This window comes from Mirounga leonina, unplaced genomic scaffold (genome assembly GCF_011800145.1).
Source record: "Mirounga leonina isolate KUSES-001 unplaced genomic scaffold, KU_Mleo_1.0 Mir_175, whole genome shotgun sequence".
In the NCBI taxonomy this organism is placed as follows: Eukaryota; Metazoa; Chordata; class Mammalia; order Carnivora; family Phocidae; genus Mirounga; species Mirounga leonina.
This window is the reverse complement of record NW_023270453.1, coordinates 33,470,047-33,493,984: the sequence shown is the minus strand read 5'-3', so window position 1 is coordinate 33,493,984 and position 23,938 is coordinate 33,470,047. Positions and strand designations below refer to the sequence as shown.

The 23,938-nt window shown below is 52.2% G+C and overlaps 1 protein-coding gene across 5 annotated transcripts in view; it reads left to right on the top strand.

Moving 5' to 3' along the window:
- MYH11 (myosin heavy chain 11) overlaps positions 1 to 23,938 on the top strand; it is a 114,683-nt gene that overhangs the window by 75,455 nt on the left and 15,290 nt on the right. For all 5 annotated transcript variants that reach the window (XM_035022337.1, XM_035022341.1, XM_035022339.1 and 2 more), the window contains 19 exons: positions 949 to 1,067; positions 2,049 to 2,201; positions 3,090 to 3,263; positions 4,361 to 4,534; positions 5,726 to 5,840; positions 8,266 to 8,459; positions 9,848 to 9,969; positions 10,097 to 10,166; positions 10,306 to 10,466; positions 11,712 to 11,820; positions 13,573 to 13,704; positions 13,795 to 14,001; positions 14,897 to 15,034; positions 16,030 to 16,153; positions 16,691 to 16,862; positions 18,428 to 18,640; positions 20,058 to 20,202; positions 22,171 to 22,377; positions 23,784 to 23,888. In XM_035022337.1, the coding sequence (XP_034878228.1) occupies positions 949 to 1,067; positions 2,049 to 2,201; positions 3,090 to 3,263; positions 4,361 to 4,534; positions 5,726 to 5,840; positions 8,266 to 8,459; positions 9,848 to 9,969; positions 10,097 to 10,166; positions 10,306 to 10,466; positions 11,712 to 11,820; positions 13,573 to 13,704; positions 13,795 to 14,001; positions 14,897 to 15,034; positions 16,030 to 16,153; positions 16,691 to 16,862; positions 18,428 to 18,640; positions 20,058 to 20,202; positions 22,171 to 22,377; positions 23,784 to 23,888 (2,834 nt within the window). The remainder of the gene's footprint in view (positions 1 to 948; positions 1,068 to 2,048; positions 2,202 to 3,089; positions 3,264 to 4,360; positions 4,535 to 5,725; positions 5,841 to 8,265; positions 8,460 to 9,847; positions 9,970 to 10,096; positions 10,167 to 10,305; positions 10,467 to 11,711; positions 11,821 to 13,572; positions 13,705 to 13,794; positions 14,002 to 14,896; positions 15,035 to 16,029; positions 16,154 to 16,690; positions 16,863 to 18,427; positions 18,641 to 20,057; positions 20,203 to 22,170; positions 22,378 to 23,783; positions 23,889 to 23,938) is intronic.

Genomic DNA, 23,938 nt, shown 5'->3' with positions numbered 1-23,938 from the left:
TCAAATGAAACCAAGTAGCCGACAGTGACATCCCCTCGTCCTCCCAGCGGGATCCCCAGCGGGGTCCCATTCTCCTCCTCATGCCTCCAGGCAACCACAGCTATATTTTACTCTGTCCCTTTCCGATTGCGTTTTTATGCTTTCACACACGTGTATCTAAACAATATATGGTGTTGCTTTGTGAGTGTGACTTTAATTTACGAGAGTGACGTCACACTGGAGGCATCGTTCTGCAAATATTCTCTGTCCTCACCATTGCCTGGATCTGGGTTTCTCAACAGTAGCGCCCCCTAGTGTGACAACCAAAAATGTCTCTGATCATTGCCAAATGTCCTGTGGGGGCAAAATCATCCCAAGTTGAGAACCACTGGTCTAGAAAGAAAGAGAAAACAAGTCGTTCCTTTACCTGCTGTTGGGTACTCATCTTGTGAAAACACCGTGATGTGTTTGTTTGTTTCCATATTAATGGACATTTAAGTCGTTTCCAATATTTTTCCACCAGAAATAATGATGTAGCACAGATCTTGGCACAGTGGGACACTCTTTACATGCCTTACCTCATTTAATTGTGTTGACAACCCCACAAGGTAGCAGATGGCCCACTCTTTTTACGAGCTGAGAAAAGCAAGACTCTAGGAAGTTAAATAGCTTTTCCAAAATCACCTGGTTAGGAAGTGGGAAAGGGGCAAGAACTTGAATCTAGAACTGTCTGACCCTAAGCCCCGCCTTGGGGCATACCTTCATCTCACCTCTTAGCAAAACACTGGGGATGAGGTCACCAATGACAGTGGTTTTCAGGACTCTTTCATGCTATGTTCACTACCATCATGCTCCTTTTCTCGAAAAATATCCAATGTATGCACAGGTCATGAATATCCCATGTGATGTGCCTTCCTTCCTAAGCCTTCTCTTTTGTGATACACTTAATATGCTTTTTCTTCCATCCAGCTGCTCAGAAAGTTTGCCACCTCATGGGAATTAATGTGACAGATTTCACCAGGTCCATCCTGACCCCACGTATCAAAGTCGGACGGGATGTAGTACAGAAAGCTCAGACAAAAGAACAAGTAATGATGCACTTGCTGTTTATTTTTGCATGTGAAATGATTTCTACACTTGCTATTTATTTCTGCAGAATCTTCCTTCCATCCATCCATCCATCCATCCATCCATACATACATCTGTTCATCCATTCATCCATCCATTCATCCATGCATGCATCTATTTATCCATCCATCCATCCACTCATCCATCCATCCATCTCTCCATCCATCCATTTATCCATTTACCCATCCATGTATCCATCCCTCCATGTATACATACATCTGTTCATCCATCAATTCATCCTTCCATCCATCTGTTCATCCATCCATTTACCCATCCACGCATCTCTTTTCATCCATCCATCCATTTATCCATCCATCCATCTGTTTATCCACCCATTCACCCATCCATGTGTTCAACCATCCATCCATCCATCCATCCATCCATCCATCCATCCGTTTATCCATCCATCCAGTCATCCATGCATCCATACATACATCCATCTATCTTTTTAGCCATCTGTCCATTTCCTTAACCCTCATCCATCCAATACTAGAATATTCAAAGTCTCATAACAGGTTTTAAAGATCCAGTACTGAACAAGAACAGCACAGTACCTCACTCACGATCTCATCTTGATCTCTTACTTGTACATACAAGGTCAGACCTAAAAGATACATTTTTGAAAATGATTGTGTACCCTTTCTAGAGGCAGAACTGACCACTTCTAAATGGTCCCTGTAATGGAAACAGACCTACTCGGATCCAGGTCCCTCTAATAGGAAGTGTTCAATTAGCCACACAGTCATTCCTTAGGCTTGACCACTCTATTCCTTACTGCCACTTTTCTACTGGGTGTAGAGATGGTATAATTTCTTTTTTTTGTTTATTTTTTTAAGGACTGATTATGGGTAGGAGGGGAATAAAAGTCTGAGCTGCTGGCCAGGCTCATATGAAAATGTGGCCCACTGGGGATGACCATGTTCCCTCACTTGCCCCCACAGGCAGACTTTGCCATAGAGGCTCTGGCCAAGGCCACTTATGAACGCCTTTTCCGCTGGATACTCAGCCGTGTGAACAAAGCCCTAGACAAGACCCACCGGCAAGGGGCTTCGTTCCTGGGGATCCTGGACATTGCTGGATTTGAGATCTTTGAGGTACAGCTTGGTGAAATCATGACAGCAGTGGTCTCGGCTCTCTGGGATGAAACTTCTCTTTGAAGAAGTCATTATTTCAGAGAAGGACAGGCACTACTGAGAGTGGGAGGCTGTCTAGCAAAGGTTACATCCTGGAGGGTGTAGGAAATGTATTGGTTTGTGAAACCGAGGAGGCCAGAGCTACAGCGGGGTCCAACAGGCAAGACCTGATCTCTTCCATCTCTCTCTCTCTCTCTTTTTCCCTCCCTCTACGTCGGTTCTGTTCTCAAGCTGGTTTTCCCCTCATGGTGGCAAGATGGCTGCCACAGCTCTAGATAGCCTCTCAGCAACCCTGGAAGTTCAGACCAATTCCAAATGTTCCCCACAGTTCCAACCAAAATCTTGCAGTTGAGTCTCACTGGCTCTTACTCACCTGAGTTGGGCCAAGCCTTGTTTTCAGGGTCTTGCTGTACTTCATGTAATGGGAACATGGCTACTGGATCCCACCCCCATAGATTGGAGGGACATTCTCAGCGAAAGGGAAGGTCTGGAGATGGACAGATAGTCTAAAACATATTCTACTAGAGAATCACTCCCTCTCTTGAGTTTCATTGTCCACATCTGTACAGTGGGGGTGATGAAGTACCCTACACGGTTGTTATATCCATAAATCACTGTACAGGTGAAGGAGATAAGCATCCTCAAAACAACGTGTGTGGGGACCCCGTGACGTGAGAAGAGCCAGCCCCATGAACTCTAGGCAGCCTTTGCTGGGGCTCAGCCCTCTCTGGGCTCTGAAATGGCAGACGGGCTCTTGTGCACAGGGCGCCAGCCATGGGCAGAGCTTCTCTGGTCCCCGTGTCCTCTGACCACGATGCTCACCGGGCCTCCCCGCTGTCGTGCACTCAGGTGAATTCGTTCGAGCAGCTCTGCATCAACTACACCAACGAGAAGCTGCAGCAGCTCTTCAACCACACCATGTTCATCCTGGAGCAGGAGGAGTACCAGCGCGAGGGCATCGAGTGGAACTTCATCGACTTTGGGCTCGACCTGCAGCCCTGCATCGAGCTCATCGAGCGGCCGGTGAGGGCCCACATCACACTCGCCTGCGTGTGTGGCCTCATTCGGCTGGCATGTGGACCCTGCCCTCGCCCCACGGGTGCACGTCTTTCCCCCCACCCCCCCGCCACCGAGTCCTTGTGAACTCCATCGCACTGTCCCTTAACCCACATTTTACTCTCAAAGGTATTTTCTTTTTTTTATTTCTCCCTCCCTGCCCTCCCCTCCCCTCCCCACCTTCTCTTCCCCTCTCTCTCAGTCATTCATCCCCAAAGGCAAGGGTCTTTGTTTTGTTCCCTGGTGTATCCCTACCTCCTAGAACCACGCCCATAGTAGGTGCATAGTCAATAATTGTTGAATGACTGTTTATTGAGCACCTGCTCTGTGCGGGTCCCCCTCTTTAGGGGTTGGGGATGTAACCGTGGACCAGATGGACCTCGTTCCTGCCCTCCTGAAGGAGCAGGCAATGAAACCAGACAAGCAAATAAAGCAACTAAAACTTCTGATAAGGTCTCTGTGGAGAATGATTTAGGGAGTCCCGCTTTGGACAGACCAGTGAAGAAATACTTCCCAGGGCGCCCGGCTGGCTCAGCCAGAAGAGAATGTGACTCTTGATCTCGGGGTCCTGTGTTCAAGCCCTATGTGGAGTGTAGAGCTTACCTTAAAAAAAGAAAAGAAATATTTCCCTGATCTGAGCCTAAAAAGTGCAGACCATTCCAGCAGAGTAAATGGCATGTGTGTAAGTTTGGCTGTGTTCCTGGCACCTTGGCTTAGCCTGTCTGCGCCACAGAGACGGGCTTTATTCAAAGGAACCCTGAGGTGAATTTCTACGTAAAGCAACAAATTCAAGCGGGAGATCTTTGTGCTGGTCCGTGTGTTCTGTCCACTAGGGGGCAGCAGCAAACATGTTCTGTCGGGGCCCGCCGGTCCCTCCCCAGTGCGGGTCCCCTGGACACAGGGTAATTTGAGGATCGATCTGTGGGAGTGGAAGGCATAAATCCATTTAGAAGAGGTGATAGAGCCAGGGGGCTGCCTAGGGTGTGTTTCAGTGGCCAGTTCTTTCTGGCAAGCCCAAAGCTCGGGCACCCTAGCTGTGATCCTGCCTTCCTTGTTTCCCATAGAACAACCCTCCTGGCGTGCTGGCCCTGCTGGACGAGGAGTGCTGGTTCCCCAAGGCCACAGACAAGTCGTTCGTGGAGAAGCTGTGCACGGAGCAGGGCAACCACCCCAAGTTTCAGAAGCCCAAGCAGCTCAAGGACAAAACGGAGTTCTCCATCATCCACTATGCCGGGAAGGTATCAGCCGCGGGCCCCAGGGCTCTCCCTGTCCCCGGGGACCAGGTGGGGTGCTCTGAGCAGGAGTAGTTTGGGCATGGCAGAGCCGAAAGGCCTCTGGTGTGAGTCAAATCCAAGCAAGTCTTTTTACGTATGATCTGAGTGTCTATTCCAACCTCTATACCATATTCCAACCAAGGTGACCAGGCAATTCTTTCTTGTATAGTCGCTGAATCCTTCCAGCTACAATTTAAACCCAAGAGGAAGGGCCAGCTGGGATGGGATGACCCATAAACACATTTCTGGGTCCAATAAACCTCTCCCTTATCCCAGCCTTGAGCTCACCACTGTTCGCCTGTGCTGTCCAGGGAAATATGTGACAGTTGTCTTCTTCCTTCTCCTTGTCCTCTTCTTCTTCCTCCTCTTCTCCCTCCTCTTCCTCCCTCTCTCCCTCCTGCTCCCCCTCCTTCTTCATGATAATGAGGATCATCACGTGAGAGCTCTAAATACACAGGTGCTTCCCCTGTGGCTCCTGAGGGTCCTGGATAATGTAGAAAAGACGCAGCTTGGCCTGGCTTGCAGAATCTGAGTATTTTATTGTCTCTCCAGGGTCCCCCCACCCCCGCCTCATGCGAACAGGCAATGCCTGTGACAAACCACGGCCCACATGCCACATCTGACCCACAGCCTGCTTCCATAAATAAACTTCTATGGGCGCACAGCTCCTATGTTTACATAAAGTCTTTGGCTGCCTGTGACCCAGCATGACAGAGATGTGCCCTGCAGAGCTGAAAATATTTACTCTCTGGGCCTTGTACAAAAAAAAAAACGTTTGCCAGCACCCTACCCAAACTCAAGGGCATGTGCGTTCCCTTAAGCACACGGAATAACACTTTCCTCTTTCCCACTTTCCAAGTGGCTCTTTTCAGTCCCCTCTCTGATCGGGCCTGGCGATCACCGTAGCAGCCCACAGCCCATAATGACCCCCCAGAGCTCTTTTACAGGTTGCTTCCATTTCAGCGTGCACAAGGCCCTTTAAAGTACTGATCTGTCGGTCTCTTCGTGGGCGTTTGAGGATTCCCATCACGGTGGCTGTTAACGCCATTTCCTCTCTGACCTGTCAAGATCTGGGGGGGAACCTGGAGGCCTGGGCCCTGGCCTTCATTTGTAATGGAGGCAGAAGCACCTGACCAGTGGGGTGATCCTTGGCAGGTGGACTACAATGCCAGTGCCTGGCTGACCAAGAACATGGACCCACTGAATGACAACGTGACTTCCCTCCTCAATGCGTCCTCGGACAAGTTCGTGGCCGACCTGTGGAAGGACGGTAAGGGCCTGCCGGCAGGAGCTGGGGGACTGGGTACGGAGTGGTCTGCGTCCTTCCAGCTGCCCCTGGTTTGCATCCCTGCTCCCAGGAAGGGGTGGGCCTGTGGGGGGTGGGGAGAGGGCAGGGTGTGCAGGTGACACGTTCAGCCACTTCCAGAGTGGTGACCCCTGGCTCCTCAATCCCACACCCAGGCCCCAGGGAGAAGGTCCCAAAATCAGGGTGCAGGTGGTAACAGAAAACAGTGCAGGAGGCATGGTGACTTCTCATCTGGAATCAGAAAGACTTGACTGTGGTCTTGTCTCTACCACGCACTAACTGTGTCATCTTGGATGAGTCTCTTGACGTCATTAAGCCTGAGTGTCCGCCTTAGTAAAACCAGGAAGTTAAGAATAGTCCCCGACTCTCCTAGGATTATTGTGAGGGTAGAATTAGACTGGGGGCTCAAGCCTGAGCATGCATCAGGATCTCCTGGGGGACTTGTCAAAACTCAGATAGCTGGGCCGTCCCCCTGAAGGTTCTGATTCAGCAGGTCCGCATGGGGCCTGAGAATTTGCATGTCTAACAAGTTCCTAGGTGGTGGTGGTGATGGTGCCGCTGCTCTGGGGAACACACTTGGGTTCCTCTGAGAACCAGCCAAGAGATAATCCATGTGAAGTGCTTAGCACCTGCCAGTCCCGTAGTAAAGTCTCAGTACCTGCCTGCTTCTGCGATGACTATTAGGGGTGGTGGGGTTTTCCTCTTTTGTTCCTGGACCTCGGTGCCCGCAGTGGATTGTGTCTTTGCACAGAGCCTGTGGACCTTGGGCTTATAGGCCTGGACACCCTTGTTTTAAGCATGGTAGAAAATGCTGGAGGAGGAGTTCTGTTGTGCCAACATTTACTGAGTGCTCACCATGTTCCAGGCCATGGGATCGGGTGATGGCATCTCACCCTGGGATTTGTGACCGTTTCAGCAAGGCCCTTCCTCAAGGAGCCCAGAGTCTTGCAGGAGACAGAGACAAGCAAAGACTTTATTACATGGACCCTAACTGAGTACAAGGAGCAGAAATAGGGTATCCTAATGCCAGTGAAGTTGAACTGAACCACCATCAGCCAACTGGATAGAACTGTCATCTATAGACTGCTTCATCCAGCAACAGCAGAATGCACATTCTTCTCAAGCTCACATGGAACTTCCACCAAGCTAGACCACATTCTGGGCCATAAAACACATCTTAATGAATCGAAAAGAATAGAAAGCATACAGTGTCTGCTCTTGGACCACTGTGGAATTAAACTAAAATCAGTAAGAGAAAGATAGTTGGAAAATCCCAAAGTACATGGAGGTTAAACTTCTAAATGGCACATGGCCCCCATGTCTTATTTAGAAGTGTCTTGGTGTGTTATTTAATTTTCTCAAGTGAAATTTTGAAATATTTTGAACTAAAAAAAAAAGGAAAGCACAGCTTACCAAGATTTGTGGGTTGCAGTCAAAGCTGTGCATTGAGGGAAATTCGTAGCAATGCCAGTGGTTTGGGCTTGGCATGTGCAGCATCCACTGGATGGTGGGAGTTTCTCATTCTGTTCTGAAAGAAAAAGAACCTTGGTGGTTGTAATGCTACCATCAACACCACCAATAACACCACCACCTATTCCTTGTTGAATACCTATTAATGTGCCAGATTCCTACCTTAGAGTGTTGGCTATGCTTTGTGTCTGGAATATTATTTCTCTGAATATCAACCTAATAGCTCACTCAACTTGTCGGAGAGATCACCCCCATTACTCTTTCTCTCCCCCTTTACCCTGCTTGATCTTTCTGAGCATGCCTCACCACTTGGAATATTGTATACTTACATATGTTATCATTGTTGGTCTCTTTCCACTAGAATATCCATAGAATATGACCTAGAGTGTGTGTGTGGAGACACACGGTTTTTGTTCATGACTGTATCTGTAGGGCCTGGCACATAGTAGGCCCTCAATAAATATTTCTTGGTAGATGAAGGACTGAAGGCAGGCAGGAGGGGTAAGCCTTATTCGCTTCTTCCTGCCCTAAGAAGTAGATGCTGTCGTTACCCCCTTTTTGTAGAAGGAGAAAGTGAGGCACAAACTGGCACCAGGCCAAGGCAGTGGCAAGATCAGGATTTATTCCCAGGTCTCTGTGACAACATGAGAGAGAATTTATTCTTTCTGTCATTCAAGGGCTTTCAGATTTCCCAAATAGACAATACATGGAAAGCAATACTCTGCACACCTCCCCTTACCTCTTGCTACAGGAAAGGTGTTGGCCCCCAGAGGAAAGAATAGGGGGTGGTGGCCACCAAAAGGGAGCAGAGGACTTGGGGTCTTCCACCCTCTGGGCCTGGTCCTCTGTCCTGTTGTGGGGGTGGAGGGCCCCTGCGGCGTGGGCCAGAGGCTGACACCAACATTAACGTGCCCCACAGTGGACCGCATCGTGGGCCTGGACCAGATGGCCAAGATGACAGAGAGCTCACTGCCCAGCGCCTCCAAGACCAAGAAGGGCATGTTCCGTACGGTGGGGCAGCTGTACAAAGAGCAGCTGGGGAAGCTGATGACCACACTACGCAACACCACACCCAACTTTGTGCGGTGCATCATCCCCAACCACGAGAAGAGGGTGAGGCCACCTGCCTGGCTCCTCGGGGGGTCAGAATGTCCTCCTTGGGGATATCGTCAGGGGGCTTTGGGAAAGGGAGAGGCAGACCAGGGTAGAGGGTCAGGAGGAAAGCCTGACTCTGTACCCCATGGGTTCCATCTGACATGGGTGGAAAGTTCTCTGAATTGGAGACCCATCCCCCATCCTGGAGGCAAAGGAAGGCAAGGAATGAAAGGGACTTTCAGCCCTGGAGTTTCTGTCCAGGGCATCCAAGCACTCATACATTCATTATTCCGGTCAGTATTTACTGAGCTGCACCTGTGCCCAGTGTTGAGGATACAGTGCTGGATAAATTGTGGTCCTCGCCTACAGGTTTCTTATGGTGATCTAGCACAGGAATGCTTAGCTGGGGCAGTCATGCCCCGCCCCCCCAGGGGACATCTGGCCATGTCTGCAGACTTCGTTGGCTGTCATAACTGGGAGGGAGCTGCTGTTCACATCTAGTGTATAGAAGAAGCCGGGGATGCTGCTAAACACCCTATGGCACACAGGGCAGCCCCCACAGAGGGAAAAGCAGAAACTAATCCAGCCTAAGATGTCAGTAGTGCTGATGTCGTGGGAGACCCAGTGGGGGAGAGAGACACACAAGCTGATATGCACGATGTAATGTGGTAAATTACGAGAACGCTGTGCAGCTGGGGCTCCCACTCCAGCCTCAGGGCTCAGAGAACGCTGCCTTGGGAACGAGTAGGCATCAACCTGGTGAAGTGGAAGGTAGGGTGGAGAAGGCATCCTAGGCAGTGAGTGGGACCAGCAGAAGCAAAGATGTGAGCTGAGAAATGAAAGGTCTAGGCAGTGAAACATTAGGTCATTTCATGTTGGCATGTGATGGTGTGAGGCAGGGATTGGGGAAAGATGGGGCTGAATTGCTTGACAGGAGCTGGGTTGTGGCACTCTCTTGTGGATTGACCAGAGGAGGCCTTTGGGGGCTTTTAAAAGCAGGGGTATGTCATGATCAGACTGATGGTAGGGAAACAGAATGAGAGGTTGCAGAGGGAGGCAAGACAGGGGCAGAAAGCAGGTAGGGGGCAGTGATGGTGAGTGGGTGGCAGTGGACAGCAGGGGGTCCATTGGGAGTTACCTGGGAGGTAGCTTCTGTAGAACCAGTGATGGAGAGGAAGTGAGGGAAGGAGAGGTGACGGGGAAGAAGCCCCAGCTTCTAGCCAGGTGATGCTGGTGCCACCAAGTACAAGACAAGTGGCGCCTGAACCCTCAGCTGAGACCTCACCTGGTGAGGTGCCTCCGTCAAGCTTGGTGGCCTGACGATGGGTCACCCAGGCCTGAGATTCAGGGCTTGCTGCTCCCTGAGTCCCGGCCCCCCTGGTCCACTGGCCTCTCTGCCCTTGCAGTCTGGCAAGCTGGACGCCTTCCTGGTGCTGGAGCAGCTACGCTGCAACGGGGTGTTGGAAGGCATTCGCATCTGCCGTCAGGGCTTCCCCAACAGGATCGTCTTCCAGGAGTTCCGCCAACGGTGAGCCTGCTGGGGCCAGGCATGGGGATTGGGGTCCGCAGGGGGCAGGGGGTGAGCCAGGCCAGGTGGCGGGATGGAAGGACACCGGAGAGGCATTTGATCAGTGGCATCTGCCCCGTGTCTCCAGCTACGAGATCCTGGCTGCCAACGCCATTCCCAAAGGCTTCATGGACGGGAAGCAGGCCTGCATTCTCATGGTAAGCCCTGCCCCAGCCCCTTCCCAGGGATCCCTAGGGGCACTGCCAGGAGCTCGTTGGGGTAGGCCCTTCCTTAAACACACCTAATGGACACTGTCACAGCTGAGAATGAGAGCACCTGTCCCCCTTCCTTCTGCAGATCAAAGCCCTAGAACTCGACCCCAACTTGTACAGAATCGGGCAGAGCAAAATCTTCTTCCGGACGGGGGTCCTGGCACACCTGGAGGAGGAAAGGGACTTGAAGATCACCGATGTCATCATGGCTTTCCAGGCCATGTGTCGCGGCTACCTGGCCAGGAAGTAAGGACCCGAGTGCTGTAGCCTCCCTGCAAACAGCCCAGAAACATGCCCTTCTCGGGGCGTGGGGGGGGGGGGGGGCTCTGTGGCCTCGTGTTCTGCTTCCCTGCTTCTGAGAGGCCACCTGCTTTAGGAAGCATCCTGATCAATGGTAGCTGCTTCTTACAGAGGTGGAAACGCTACTACTGTAGGGATGTGCCCTCGTTTTAAAGGCTCTCGTCCTGCCTCCCCCCTTACTTGCTGGTGAACTTGGGCGAGTTTCTCTCTCTCTCTGAGGCTCAGATCTCTCCACTAAAGAATGAGGATACTCATTCCTGCCCCGTGGGGTTGTTTGTGAGGAGTCGATGAAGTGCATGAAGAGGGTTAAGAACAAGGCCAGGTTGTCATTTCAAAAGTGTGAGAAAAAGGTAAGGATTGGAGGAAAGAGGATTTGGCTGTGTCCATATCCCCATGTTCAAAAGGGATTCAGAAGGTTCATTCGTTGCCAAGTGGGCCCAAGATGGTGAAGGCCACAACCAAGATGGTGAAGGCCACAACCAAGATGGTGAAGGCCAGAACTGGGGGGCTCATAGCCCAGGGACAGCCCTAAGTGGTTCAATTTCATAACTAAATTCTCTGATACACCCTCCCGCCTCCACAAACTGGAGCAGCATCATTCTTCAAGTTTACCCATGTTCCAAGTTAGCAGCCAAGCAGAGGAAAGAGGATCCATTGGCGGTGGTTTTGCAAACCCATCAGCCCTTAAACACAAAGAGCGCTGGTTCTGAATCAGACTTGAGATTTCTAAGATGCACCCGAGGAAAGAGTAGGTTTGTCAGTCACTCAGCTTTGGGGAAGACAAGGCGCAGCTGGAGATGTGTAAGATCCCCCTTAGGAATGGTGTAGCGTAGATTGATTTCCTAGGTGTTTGGACGACAGCTCTGAGTCCACGGTGTTTCATGAGCTGGGGGTTTTCCCTGCCCCCCGCCCCCCCGAGAAAGGCTCTGGCCTCCAGATGATTGAAGTGGTCATTGCCCAGACAATATGCATGTGCTGATGCTCAGAGCTTCCTGAAGAATCTGAGCTGGAGAGAATGGGGGGGTGGGAGTGGGGAAGCGTCCTCACGTGAGTCACAAAATCACACGTGGACCGGTGCATCTTTTGGGATGCCGCGGGGCAGGATGCTGCAGACGATCCAGGGAGACAGGGTTTGGACCTCCCACCCCCCCGGCCCGGGGCTTCTCACGGTACCCCCTCTACCCTCCCCAGGGCCTTTGCTAAGCGTCAGCAACAGCTGACGGCCATGAAAGTGATTCAGAGGAACTGCGCCGCCTACCTCAAGCTGCGGAACTGGCAGTGGTGGAGGCTGTTCACCAAAGTGAGTGCCACGGACCCCGCCCCTGTCTGGGACCCTCCACCTGGGCCCTGCGTCCCAGATGCTCCCGCTGTGGGGCAGCGTTTGGTTCACGGCCCTGCGTGGTTCACTCGGGGGCTCAGAGTCAAACCTCGCCTGTCCGTAGTTCTCCAGCCCGAGAAGGCGCCCCTCCCCCTTCTTTGGCACGTGGGTTATCAATGACCCTGACTCGGATCCAGAGCATTTCCACAGGGATCCCTCACGTTGCTCGTTTCCGGCCACACCCACGTCCCCCCCAATAGCCCCGAACCGCTTGTCTGTCCTCCCTTCCTGTGATTTTGCCCTTTCGAGAATGTTACACAAATGGAGTCCTACGGTATGTCAGCTTGGCGACTGGCTCTTTCACAAGGCACCATCGTTATCTGGAAATCAGGAATTGGGGACATTCGTCGTGGATCTTATTTATAGTAGCAAAATGTCAGTGTCCAGCCCCCAACAGACTCATCCATCGATGGGATACTTTGCAACTCTTAAAGAGGATGGCCATCTCAAAGCCCCCAACAAAGCAGGTGTAGAGGGAACCTACCTCCACAGAGTAAAAGCCTGCTATGAAAAACCCACAGCTAGCATCATCCTTAGTGGGGACAAAACTGAGAGCTTTTCCCCCGAAGCCAGGAGTAAGACAGGGATGTCCTCTGTCACCACTTCTATGCCACAAAAATGGCAGCTATCAAAAAAACAAAGGTGTAAAGGTGACAGAACAGCATGGGGTCATCATTATCTTGTAGTTTTAAGTAACGGACACGGCATAGAAAATCGGACAGCTTGATCTCCGGGGTGTATTTTTTTTTTTTTTTAAGATTTTATTTATTTATTTGAGAGAGAGAGAGAATGAGAGAGAGAACACCTGAGAGGGGATAGGGTCAGAGGACAAAGCAGACTCCCTGCCGAGCAGGAAGCCCGATGCGGGACTTGATCCAGGGACTCCAGGATCATGACCTGAGCCGAAGACAGTCGCTTAACCAACTGAGCCACCCAGGCGCCCTCCGGGGTGTATTTTTTAAACACGTAGGAGAAAAGAGACTGGCGGGAAAGGCCAACAGCGCATAGAGTGACCGTGATGGGGAGGTAGAACGTGGGAGATTTCTTTTCCCCTTTTCTCCTTGGAATGAAATATGCCAGTTGGTCAGCAGTAATTCTCTCTCTGGAAAGGGACTAAATGGGAGAAGGAGAGACTTTTTCCTTTCCACTGGGCACCTTTTTCGGTTGCTCTAGTTTATGATTTTTTTTTTTTTAATTAGAGAGAGAGAGACATAGCAAGAGAGGGAACACAAGCAGGGAGCGTGGGAGAGGGAGAAGCAGGCTTCCCGCGGAGCAGGGAGCCCGATGCGGGGCTCAATCCCAGGACCCCGGGATCCTGACCTGAGCCGAAGGCAGACGCTTAACCGACTGAGTCACCCAGGCACCCCGTGGTTTATGATTTCTCAACCTTAGCACTATTGGTGTTTTGGGATGGGTAATCCCGTGTTGTGGGGGCTGTCCCGTGCTTTCTAGAATCTGCAGCGGCATCCCTGGCCCGTACCCATAGGTGTTGGTAGGATCCCCCGCCCCAGTTGGGACAGCCCAAACTGTCCCCAGAAATTGCCAAGCATCCCCTTGGGGGTGTGGGATGGTGTAAACGGGTCCCTGGTTGAGAACTGCTGAGCTGAGGCATTAGGAGAGCTTCTGCCTTCCTTGCGCCATGGAAGCCAGTGACGGCTGACTGTGTGCGTGCAGGTGAAGCCCCTGCTGCAGGTGACACGGCAGGAGGAGGAGATGCAGGCCAAGGAGGACGAGCTGCAGAAGACCAAGGAGCGGCAGCAGAAGGCCGAGAGCGAGCTCAAGGAGCTGGAGCAGAAGCACTCACAGGTAGTGGCCCGGAGCTCGGCAGGGGCTGCGGGGGGTGGGCAGGCGCACCCCTGCGGGGCTCACGGCCACCTCCCTGCTCCCCACGTGCAGCTGACCGAGGAGAAGAACCTGCTGCAGGAGCAGCTGCAAGCAGAGACAGAGCTGTACGCCGAGGCCGAGGAGATGCGTGTCCGGCTGGCTGCTAAGAAGCAGGAACTAGAGGAGATCCTGCATGAGATGGAGGCCCGCCTGGAGGAGGAGGAAGACCGGGGCCAGCAGCTGCAGGCCGAGAAGAAGAAGATGGCCCAGCAGATGCTGGTAAGGCCCCGCAGGGGCTGCTGCCTTATCATCTGACCCTCACTGCAGGCCTGCGAGGGGCGTGTGGTCAGGTATGTCCCCCCCTGGGGACTGAGGCTTGGAGCAGATCGGCCGTCTACCCGGGCAGGGCCACGTAGCCAGAGTGGTTTCCTGGAGAGCCTGCTCTGTTCTCCTGCCCTGGCCTCCGTGTGCAAACCCCTTTTCTCCTCCTCGCAACCCCGTGTGAGGGGCAATCATGTTAGTTAGCTGTTGTTGCAGGATGAAACACCACCCAGAACTTAGCGGCTTGGGATAACAGGGTCAGGAGTCTGCGAGTGGCTCAGCTGGGAGGTTCTGGCTGAGAGTCTGTCCTGAGGTTGCAGTCGGGATGTGAGCCCGGGGCTGGAGGACCCACGACCGCATGGCTCGCTCCCATGGCTCTAGTCAGGAGGCCTCAGCTCCTCACTGGGGGGTGGAGGGGATGGGGGGAGCTTCTCCTTAGGGCTACACGGTGGCTGGCTTCCCCCAAGAGGGGCGAATCAAGAGAGGGAACAGAGGGGGGAGGCCACAGTGCCTCTTCTGGCCTAATCTCAGACATTACACCTCATTGCTTCCTCTTAAATCCAGCCCACACTGATGGGGAGAGGAATGAGGCTCCACCTCTTGAAGGGAAGAGTACTGGAGAATTCGGGGACACATTCTGAAACCACACAATATTTACTATCCCCATTTGACAGATGGGAAGACTGAGGCTCCATGAAGCCAGTGGTTTCCCAAACCTTTTATTTCCAATAAAAGGAGACCACAGAGCACAGGGGGCCATGAGGCCCAGCCTCCACGAGGGTCAGCCCACAAGCTCCGAGAGAGGGACCCCACTGGGAGCGAGGCTTGTGATTCCTTTCCCTTCCCCACAAAGGATCTGGAAGAACAGCTGGAGGAGGAGGAAGCCGCGAGGCAGAAGCTACAGCTCGAGAAGGTCACGGCCGAGGCCAAGATCAAGAAACTGGAGGACGATATTCTGGTCATGGACGATCAGAACAATAAGCTGTCAAAAGTGAGTGAGTGGGGCCAGCTCCTGCATTAACCTGGCAGGCTCCCCGGGGCTAAGCGCTCCAGATGCTTTACCTTTCTGGCCAAATACAAGATGCCAGAGGCAGGCCTTCCTGACTGCCGTCTAGAGGCAGGTGGACCCCATGGGTGGGGTGCCCGGCGGTCCCACCAGGACCAGGGCTGCCATGGGGCAGGTCTCAGAAATTCCATGCCAGTGGAGACCCCAAGTTGTGCGAAAGCAGCCGCATGTGCCTGAGATTCGGGGGCCTCTCCCACATTCTCGCAGGCCGCTTCCGGTTAGTAATAGGGTGACCCGCGGTCCTGGTTTGCCTGGGACTGAAGGCTCTCTGCGATGTGGGACTTTAGGTGGCCAAACCAGAAAAGTCCCCGTCCCACCCGAGGCAGGGACCACTAAGCAGGTGCAGAGCATGCATGGTTTGGGGTGCAGAGTGTGCATAGGGAAGGGGGGCCCTGCCCTGGTGGGGCTCATACTCTAGGGAGGCAGGAAAAACCTAACCATTAATGACCCTCACAGTCAGGGTTCTGAAGAGGGTGTTCACCATAATATAAAAATAGAGCATTAGGCGATGGAAGCGAGGTAGTCAGGGAAGGCTTTCTGGAGGAAGTGACATTTAAGAGGAAACCTGAAGAATGAAGAGTAGTTGGAAGGGGCGTGGAGAAGCAGCTCAGCAGATGGTCCCGTGTGTGCAAAGGCCCTGTGGCAGGGAAGAGCTGGGCTGTGGGAGGAAGGGATGAGGGTGTCATTGCCTGGACCATGAAGTGTGCGGGGCAGAGGTCGCATGAGATGGGAAGTGGCTGGGTTTCTAGGAATGACCGTTAAGGAGCTTCTCTTTATCATTTTAAAGCTAGAGGTTGTCTTTGGTATTCATGTGGGTTTTCTTTCCAGCTGTTTATCTGGAAATGACTAAAAATGAAACGTGGAATCTGGGGAAGAGAAAAAAAAAAGCTCCCGATATTTCTTTTTCTTTCCCCCAAAAGGAGCGAAAACTCCTCGAAGAGAGGATTAGTGACTTAACAACGAATCTCGCAGAAGAGGAAGAAAAGGCCAAGAATCTTACCAAGCTAAAAAATAAGCATGAATCTATGATTTCAGAACTGGAAGGTAAACCGACTACCTCGAAGAGGGTTTCAAATGGATGTTTTAAAATCAGAGAGCTGGGACGCCTGCGTGGCTCAGTCGGTTAAGCGTCTGCCTTCGGCTTGGGTTATGATCTCAGGGTCCTGGGATCGAGCCTGGGATCGAGCCCCGCATCGGGCTCCCTGCTCGGTGGGGAGTCTGCTTGTCCCTCTCCCTCTGCTCCTCCCCCCACTCATGCTCTCTCTCTCTCAAATAAATAAATTAAATTAAATTAAAAAATAAAATCAGAGAGCAAATCTTAGCATGGCAGATGATTTCAGGGGAGGTACACCCTCTCGAGGCTCCCCCAGCTGACACACCAGTAATAATAAAGGTGCTTCTCATCAGCCCTAACTTTCCTGCCACTATCTGGTGGTTTGGGCCATGACAATTACCGGTGGGGACGTGTGTGCGCGCGTGCGTGTTCACGTGCATGTTCGTGAATTGCGGGAGCAGAAAGGCTTGGCCTCTGGGTGCCTTTCTGGTAGTGCGCACCTGCTGAGGGCCCCGGCTTTGTCGTAGTGCGGCTGAAGAAGGAGGAAAAGAGCCGACAGGAGCTGGAGAAGCTGAAGCGGAAGCTGGAGGGGGAGGCCAGTGACTTCCACGAGCAGATAGCTGACCTGCAGGCGCAGATCGCAGAGCTCAAGATGCAGCTGGCCAAGAAGGAGGAGGAACTGCAGGTGGCCCTGAGCAGGTAGCCTGGCTGGCGGGGCACATCCTGGCGTCCCCGTGGATCTATGTGCCCCGCAGGCTCCTGCCGAACCACAGTGGGCCCCGTCCTTCCTCCTCCTCCAGGCAGGCCTCCAGGCTCCTGGGTGCCTCCCCTGTCCTGCTTGCATCTCCAGAACCATGCCACCCACTTTCCTCTCTTCCCTCCAAACTCATCCTCTGTCTGCATCTCCCCTCCTCCCGCCACGTCTCCCTCTCGGATGTCCAGGTCCTTCTTGTCTACAGTTGCCCACGGAGTCCGTTCCACTGGCGTCTCGGGCACCGTGTGCCTGAGGCCGGGACGACCCTCCTGCACCCTCTTCTGAGGGTCATTTTTGCTCCCTGCCCTGCTCTCCTCCCACCCCCAGACTGCAGCAGCCCTCAGATTCTGCCGGTCCTCAGAAACGTGTCCGTGCCCCGTCCCCTGTTGGCCCTTCTCCCAGCTTCTGGCTGGGTTCACGCTAACAGCCTCGTACCAGGAATGCAACGACAGCTAACGGGGACTTTCCTGTTCACCATGTGCCAAGCTCTTCCCAGGCAGTAACTTCACGCACACACCAGGCTGGGGACCCTGCTGCGATCTCCATGTCACTGAGCAGGACGCCGGGCGTGGGGCGAGAGGAGGGAACATGAGCTGGGATCTGAGCCCCAGAACTTTCTGACTGGTCCCCTGGCCAGCTCTTTGGCTCCCAGTGTGCACTGCAGGATGGTGCTAGGGTGATGGGCCAGAAGCATCACCTGGGTTGTGAACCTTCACGGAAGACTTTGCTGGCTTGTGCAGGGAAGGCCAGGCTCCCACCCTGCACAGCCTGACCCCAACCCGACCATTTAGCTTTCTCTCTTGCTGCTCACCGTTCCCAAGCTCAGTATGATCGAGGTGCTCACCTCCCCTTGCCCTGAGGAATCTTGCCTCTGGGCCCTCTTTCATGTTGTTCGCTTTCCTTCCATCACAGCAAAGCAAGAGGCCAGCCCCACCATGTGTCAGGAGGGAGCTGCCTTCCACGAAAGTCCTCATGCACTCCAGGCCATTCAGACAATGCTTCTCATGTCTCACCTTGGCCCACGGTTGCCGCATCCCCCACACCAGGGGCCCTGGTTTTAATATCTCCCCATGCAGCACCTGGCCAAGTGCTTTGCATGGAGCAGGCACTCAGCCACTGTTTGAGCAAAAGGAAGAAAGAAAAACAAGTAGTTGTTAAGGAGAAATAATTGTCCGTGTTCACAAAGCATCTATTAAGCTCCTGGTGTTGAACGAGGCACCTGGCTAGTCTGGGACCAGGCTCTGCTTTCACACACACACACACACACACACACACACACTCACTCACACACTCACCACAATCTGTTTCTTGACATCAGACGAGTCCTAATCTGCAAGCAGTCCCACCTGGCAAGAAGGGGTCCACCGTGTCTTGGGGACGTGGGTGGAACCTGGTTTGATGTCTACGGAATATGAGTATCTGGTTCCGGGAAACAATCTTGGGTGACATTGGGAGATCTCAGGGACCAGAGACCCCCGGGGTCTTCATTCTGGTGATCTGTCCCCGGCAGGCTCGACGATGAAATTGCTCAGAAGAACAATGCTTTAAAGAAGATCCGGGAGCTGGAGGGTCACATCTCAGACCTCCAGGAGGACCTGGACTCAGAACGGGCCGCAAGAAACAAGGCCGAGAAGCAGAAGCGGGACCTGGGAGAGGAGCTGGAAGCGCTGAAGACAGAGCTGGAGGACACGCTGGACAGCACGGCCACCCAGCAGGAGCTCAGGTGGGAGGCCGGCCCAGGGAGCCCATGGCTCCCGCCATGTCACCGGCTGCACGGATGGGGTGGCTGGGGGGGGGGGTGGGCGGAGACGGGCAGCCCCCAGGCCCATCCTGAATCACAGGGCTCCTCAGGCCCTACAGCTACCATCTGTAATAGATCCTTTTTCATCTTACTTTGCATCCGGTAGTAGGACTTACTCAATTCGAGAACAATTTGAAAGCTATAGAAATGTAGACACCAAAAACATCACCCTTAGCCCCAACACAGTCAACGTTTTTGCGTATTCCTTCCTGTCTTTTCATGTGTGTGTCTATGTGTGTCAATAATTCTCCAGGTTCCAGTCTCCAAGAGTGTGTGTTTAAGTTTTGTGATACATGTTTTAAAATAACCTTTGTGGGATGGGTCCTTAAGATTCGCTGGAGGGGGGTGCCTGGGTGGCTCAGTCGTCAAGCGTCTGCCTTCAGCTCAGGTCATGATCCCAGGGTCCCGGGATCGAGCCCCGCATCGGGCTCCCTGCTCGGCGGGAAGCCTGCTTCTCCCTCCCCCACTCCCCCTGCTTGTGTTCCCTCTCTCGCTGTGTCTCTCTCTGTCAAATAAATAAATAAAATCTTTTAAAAAAAAAAGATTCGCTGGAGGATCACAGACACCAGCACCAAAAAAAACCACCCCAAAACAAACACATATACACACAAAAAACCCCAACAAAAACAGGTCACCCGCTAGATAAAGAATGCTGACTTTAGTGAAAGTAGGCCGCTTATTCATTCAACAAACACGCAAATGCATTTGAGTGCATCCTGTGCTGCATCCTTTACCTGTACGTGGAAGCCAGCACAGAATTCTGCTCCCTCCCCACCTGGCCCATGATCCAGAAACGCCCAGTGCAGTATTTGAACGCACGGGCTCAGAGCCAGACCATGTGGGTTCAGATTCTGGCTGTCACACAGGCAAACTGCTTACCCTCTCTCACCTTAGATTTCTCATCTGTAAATTGGAAGAATTAATATATCTGCCTTTGAGGGTGACTCTGGAGGTTATATACAATGATGTATATAAAGAACTTAGGTCAGAGCCTGGCATATGGTAAGTGCTCAATAAATAAGAGCTCATTTTAATATTTGAGGAACATTTTGCAATTCACAGATGTTCTTTCAACATGTTCCTGAGTATTCTTGTGTATTGATTTGCCGGCCTTGAGAGTCTCTGGGCAAGTAACCATGCTCCTCATTTTGCAGCCGAGGAACTGCCAGGTCCAGAGAGGTTAGGTGACTCCCCTGAGGTCACCCAGCCAGGGAGGGGCTGCCCTGATGGCGACCTCAGCTCTGGGTCCCGGGAGAGCTTCTCGTTCCTTTGCACAGCACTGTCTGAGGTGAAGCCCTGTCTCTACCCAACGGCCACCCTCTGGGTTCTTTGTGCGCAGGGCCAAGAGGGAGCAGGAGGTGACGGTGCTGAAGAAGGCCCTGGACGAGGAGACACGCTCCCATGAGGCCCAGGTCCAGGAGATGAGGCAGAAGCACACACAGGTGGTGGAGGAACTCACCGAGCAGCTGGAGCAGTTCAAGAGGGTACGTCCTGATCTTTTTGGTGACCACACGCAAAAGCGATATGGCGACAGCTTCCGATAACTACAGATCGGGGTCTGTGCTGAGACACATAGCCCTACAAGACTGTAATGACAGTGGTCGCGAGAGCATTTATTAAGCGCTCACTGTATATATGTCAGTTGATCCTCACAACCACCTATGAGGTGGGTACTCACCCAAGGTCATACAGCGATTGACAGAGCTGTGATTTGAACCCAGGCAGGCAGGCAGGGTCTATAATGCCCCCCAGAGATAAGTCACTATTGAGCAAAACTTCTGTGAGGATAACTTAAGATGGAGAACATCATATAATTTCTCTGCAGATTGGAGGAAAACAGTTCTCTGGCAGAGTTTGAGAATGACTGGATCTAATCGTTCTTTTCCCTGCCGTGGTTAGCTATTTGGGGTGTATGGGACATGGGGCAGCGAAATAGCACTCCTCTGAATGCTTTGTGGGGAACTTCCTCTCCCTTGGGAGAATTTCCCTGTGTTTCATTCCCAGGGGGAGCTTTTTAGCTTGCAACATCTGGATTGTTTCCCTCAAGATCTGAATTCTATCCCTCACCTTCAGTGAATATGGCTTCCCGGCATCCTGGCAGGGAATGGGCCCTTGGAAGTGGAGGTGCCATCTGTATCCTCTTCTCCATCCCGGCACTTTCTGGATATCCCCCCAAGCTAGACTAAGTGGGGGTAGCATTACCTAAAACTTGTTGGAGTTTGCATTTGTTTCTGTCACCAGCCCAGGCGAATATTCTTCAGGAGGTGGTTTACTAAGCACCTTCCTGTGAGCTGGGTCACCGCCGCTTCTATCAGAATCTCAAAATTTCCTGCACTTGGAGATAAAGGCACCAGCCCCTTATGTCGCACAGACTATGAGCCAGATCTGCTCCATTGCTTTACAAACACGAATTCATTTCCTCTGTGGCCTTGTTAACAAGCAGATCCCCTGCCCCCATCTTCCGCCCTTATATAGGTGGTCTTAGGACCACTCTGCAAAGTGCGGTGCAAGACTGAACCCCCCCACCCCCTCCAGATGAATAAAAGGACACTTGTTCATGTCCTCTTGTCAAGTGGGATCTGAATACTAACTTTTGACATTGTCTCAATTCTTTGTGCATGTTGGACAAATAAGATTTTGCTAATCGTAACTACAATGTACATTTCCCCTTGCGGTACTATGTTGAATAAAAGTGATGAGCGTGGACATGCTTATCTTGTTCCTGACCTTAGGGGAAAAGCTCTCCGTTTCTCCCCACTGAGTATGATGTTTGTCTTATTTTTTAAATGTCAGAATTCCTGAGGTATATGAAGTAAAACCCTGTAACTGTAAAGTTCAATGAATTTTGACAGATATATGCATTTGTATAACCACCACCTATCATGATAGAGAACATTAGAATTTTTTTATGAAGAAGCTGGAATCCAAATTTTTTTTAAATGTTATTTTAAGATTTTATTTATTTACTCATGAGAGACAGAGAAAGGCAGAGGCAGAGGGAGAAGCTGGCTGCCCACTGAAAAGGGAGCCCGATGTGGGGCTCGATCCCAGGACCTTGGGATCTTGACCTGAGCCGAAGGCAGACGCTGAACAGACTGAGCCACCCAGGCGCCCCTGGAATCCAGATTTACGTGACATTTCTTTATTAAAATGTTGGCAACTAAGACTAGGTCAACCAGGACATGACAATAAGTTGGATGTAGCTCATGGAATGCCCGTTTGCAACCTTTGAGCTTTAGAAAAACAGAATACAGAAAGTCTTACAGTGACCACGTGTCCCTCACCTCACTGCGTCCCTCCCCTGAGGCGACAAGCACAGATCCTTAGAACCCTCCTGACTGGCAGAGGGAAAGGGAAAGAGGAAGATGCCCCAAGGGATAGAGGTTCCGATCTTAAAATGCGTTCCTGGCCCAAGCTCTAATGCCTTCCCTCCCCTCTGTGTACCTGGCCAGGCCAAGGCCAATCTAGACAAGAACAAGCAGACGCTGGAGAAGGAGAACGCCGACCTGGCCGGTGAGCTGCGGGTCCTGAACCAGGCCAAGCAGGAGGTAGAGCACAAGAAGAAGAAGCTGGAGGTGCAGCTGCAGGAACTGCAGTCCAAGTGCATCGATGGGGAGCGGGCCCGGGCCGAGCTCAACGACAAGGTCCACAAGCTGCAGGTGAGTCAGCGGCACCGCAGGCATCCCTTGGTCCCAGCTCTGCAGGGGAATGAAGCTTTTCCCAGCTAACTGAAGTCTCTCTTGCTGCAAAGCAAGCTGGTTTCCTCTTGTTCCACTCCTCAAGGAGAGGAGATGGGCTCTCTCTTCCATTCGATCTGTAGAAACCTTCATCTGCTCATTCAGCAAACATTTGAGTATTTGCTGTAGGCCGGGCACCATGTTTAATGCTGAGATACAGCGGCTAGAAAGACATGGCGCCTGCCCCAATAGAACTCTGACCCAGTGGAGGGAAAGGCGTTTCTAATCCCATGAATGAATGTAAAATGATGCAGTAAGTGTAAGTAACAAGGGGCCTGGCCTGTAGGAGGAGGAGTTGGGAAAGGCTTCCCTAAGAAGGAGGTATAGTCTGAGATAAGTAGAAGGCTAGGACGCAGAGGGAGCAGCATGTGCAAGGGCCCAGGGGTAGGTGGGAAATTAGAAGAGGTCACAGAGGTTGAGCTAGAATGCTGAGCTGGAAGGGGAAATGTGGTGTAACGTGAGACTAGAGAGGTAGGTCATGGCCGAGTGACACAGGGCCTTCGAGGTCCCATTATATGTACATTTGTCTTTGAGTGACAAGAAGCCATTGATAGGTTTTAAGCTGAGCAATGACAAAGTCTGTTTGTCTTTGGTCTTATTTAGCTTTGACTAGACGTTTGGCCTGACTTCCATTCATGCGATACAGGCAGACCTTCGATAAATATTTAATGTGCTTATAGCCTGGGGCAAGGGAGCAGGGGAAGCATTAAATATGATTTTTTTCCCCCACATGCAGGGGAGAGCAGGGGTTCTGCTCTCATAACATAAGCAATGTCCTAGAGGAGCAGAGTCAAAATCATTTATATCCTCATTGTAAGTGGGAAGAGAACGGACAGTGGGATGATATCTCCAAAAGGACCTGCTCCTGCATCTCTGGTTTTGGCCATAAGGACCCATGAAAAGGCCAAGAGTAGGGGTGAGGAAGAGGGTGGTGGAAAAAGGGCCCTTGGAAGTGGAGGTGCCATCTGTATCCTCTTCTCCAACTTTAGGGAGCAGGCGAGTCCAGAGCAGCTCTATGTCTAGACTCAAACCGGTTTCATTTTTTGCCAACCTTGGCAAGGATCCAGGATCTAGGGTCCACTGAGTGGGATTAGGACCCAGTCAATACAGTTTGGGGCTCTAAGAGGTTCTTAGAACCAGGCATCCCAACTTGCAGGCGATTCACTCCCCTTGGCAGCCATGGAGCTACCGTGATCAGGCCCCATAGCTCGTGGGTATTTCTCAATCGGCAGATACCACGCGACCTATCGTGTGAGTAGAGCGGGCTTCTCCTCCTTAACAGGGATCCCGTTCTGGAGGTTCTAACCACAGTCTCTTGGCATCCTCAGAATGAAGTGGAGAGTGTCACGGGGATGCTCAACGAGGCGGAGGGGAAGGCCATAAAATTGGCCAAGGACGTGGCGTCCCTTGGGTCCCAGCTCCAGGACACCCAGGTGGGTATTCGGCCACATCATCCAGAGGGGCCCGGGGTATGAACTTCCCG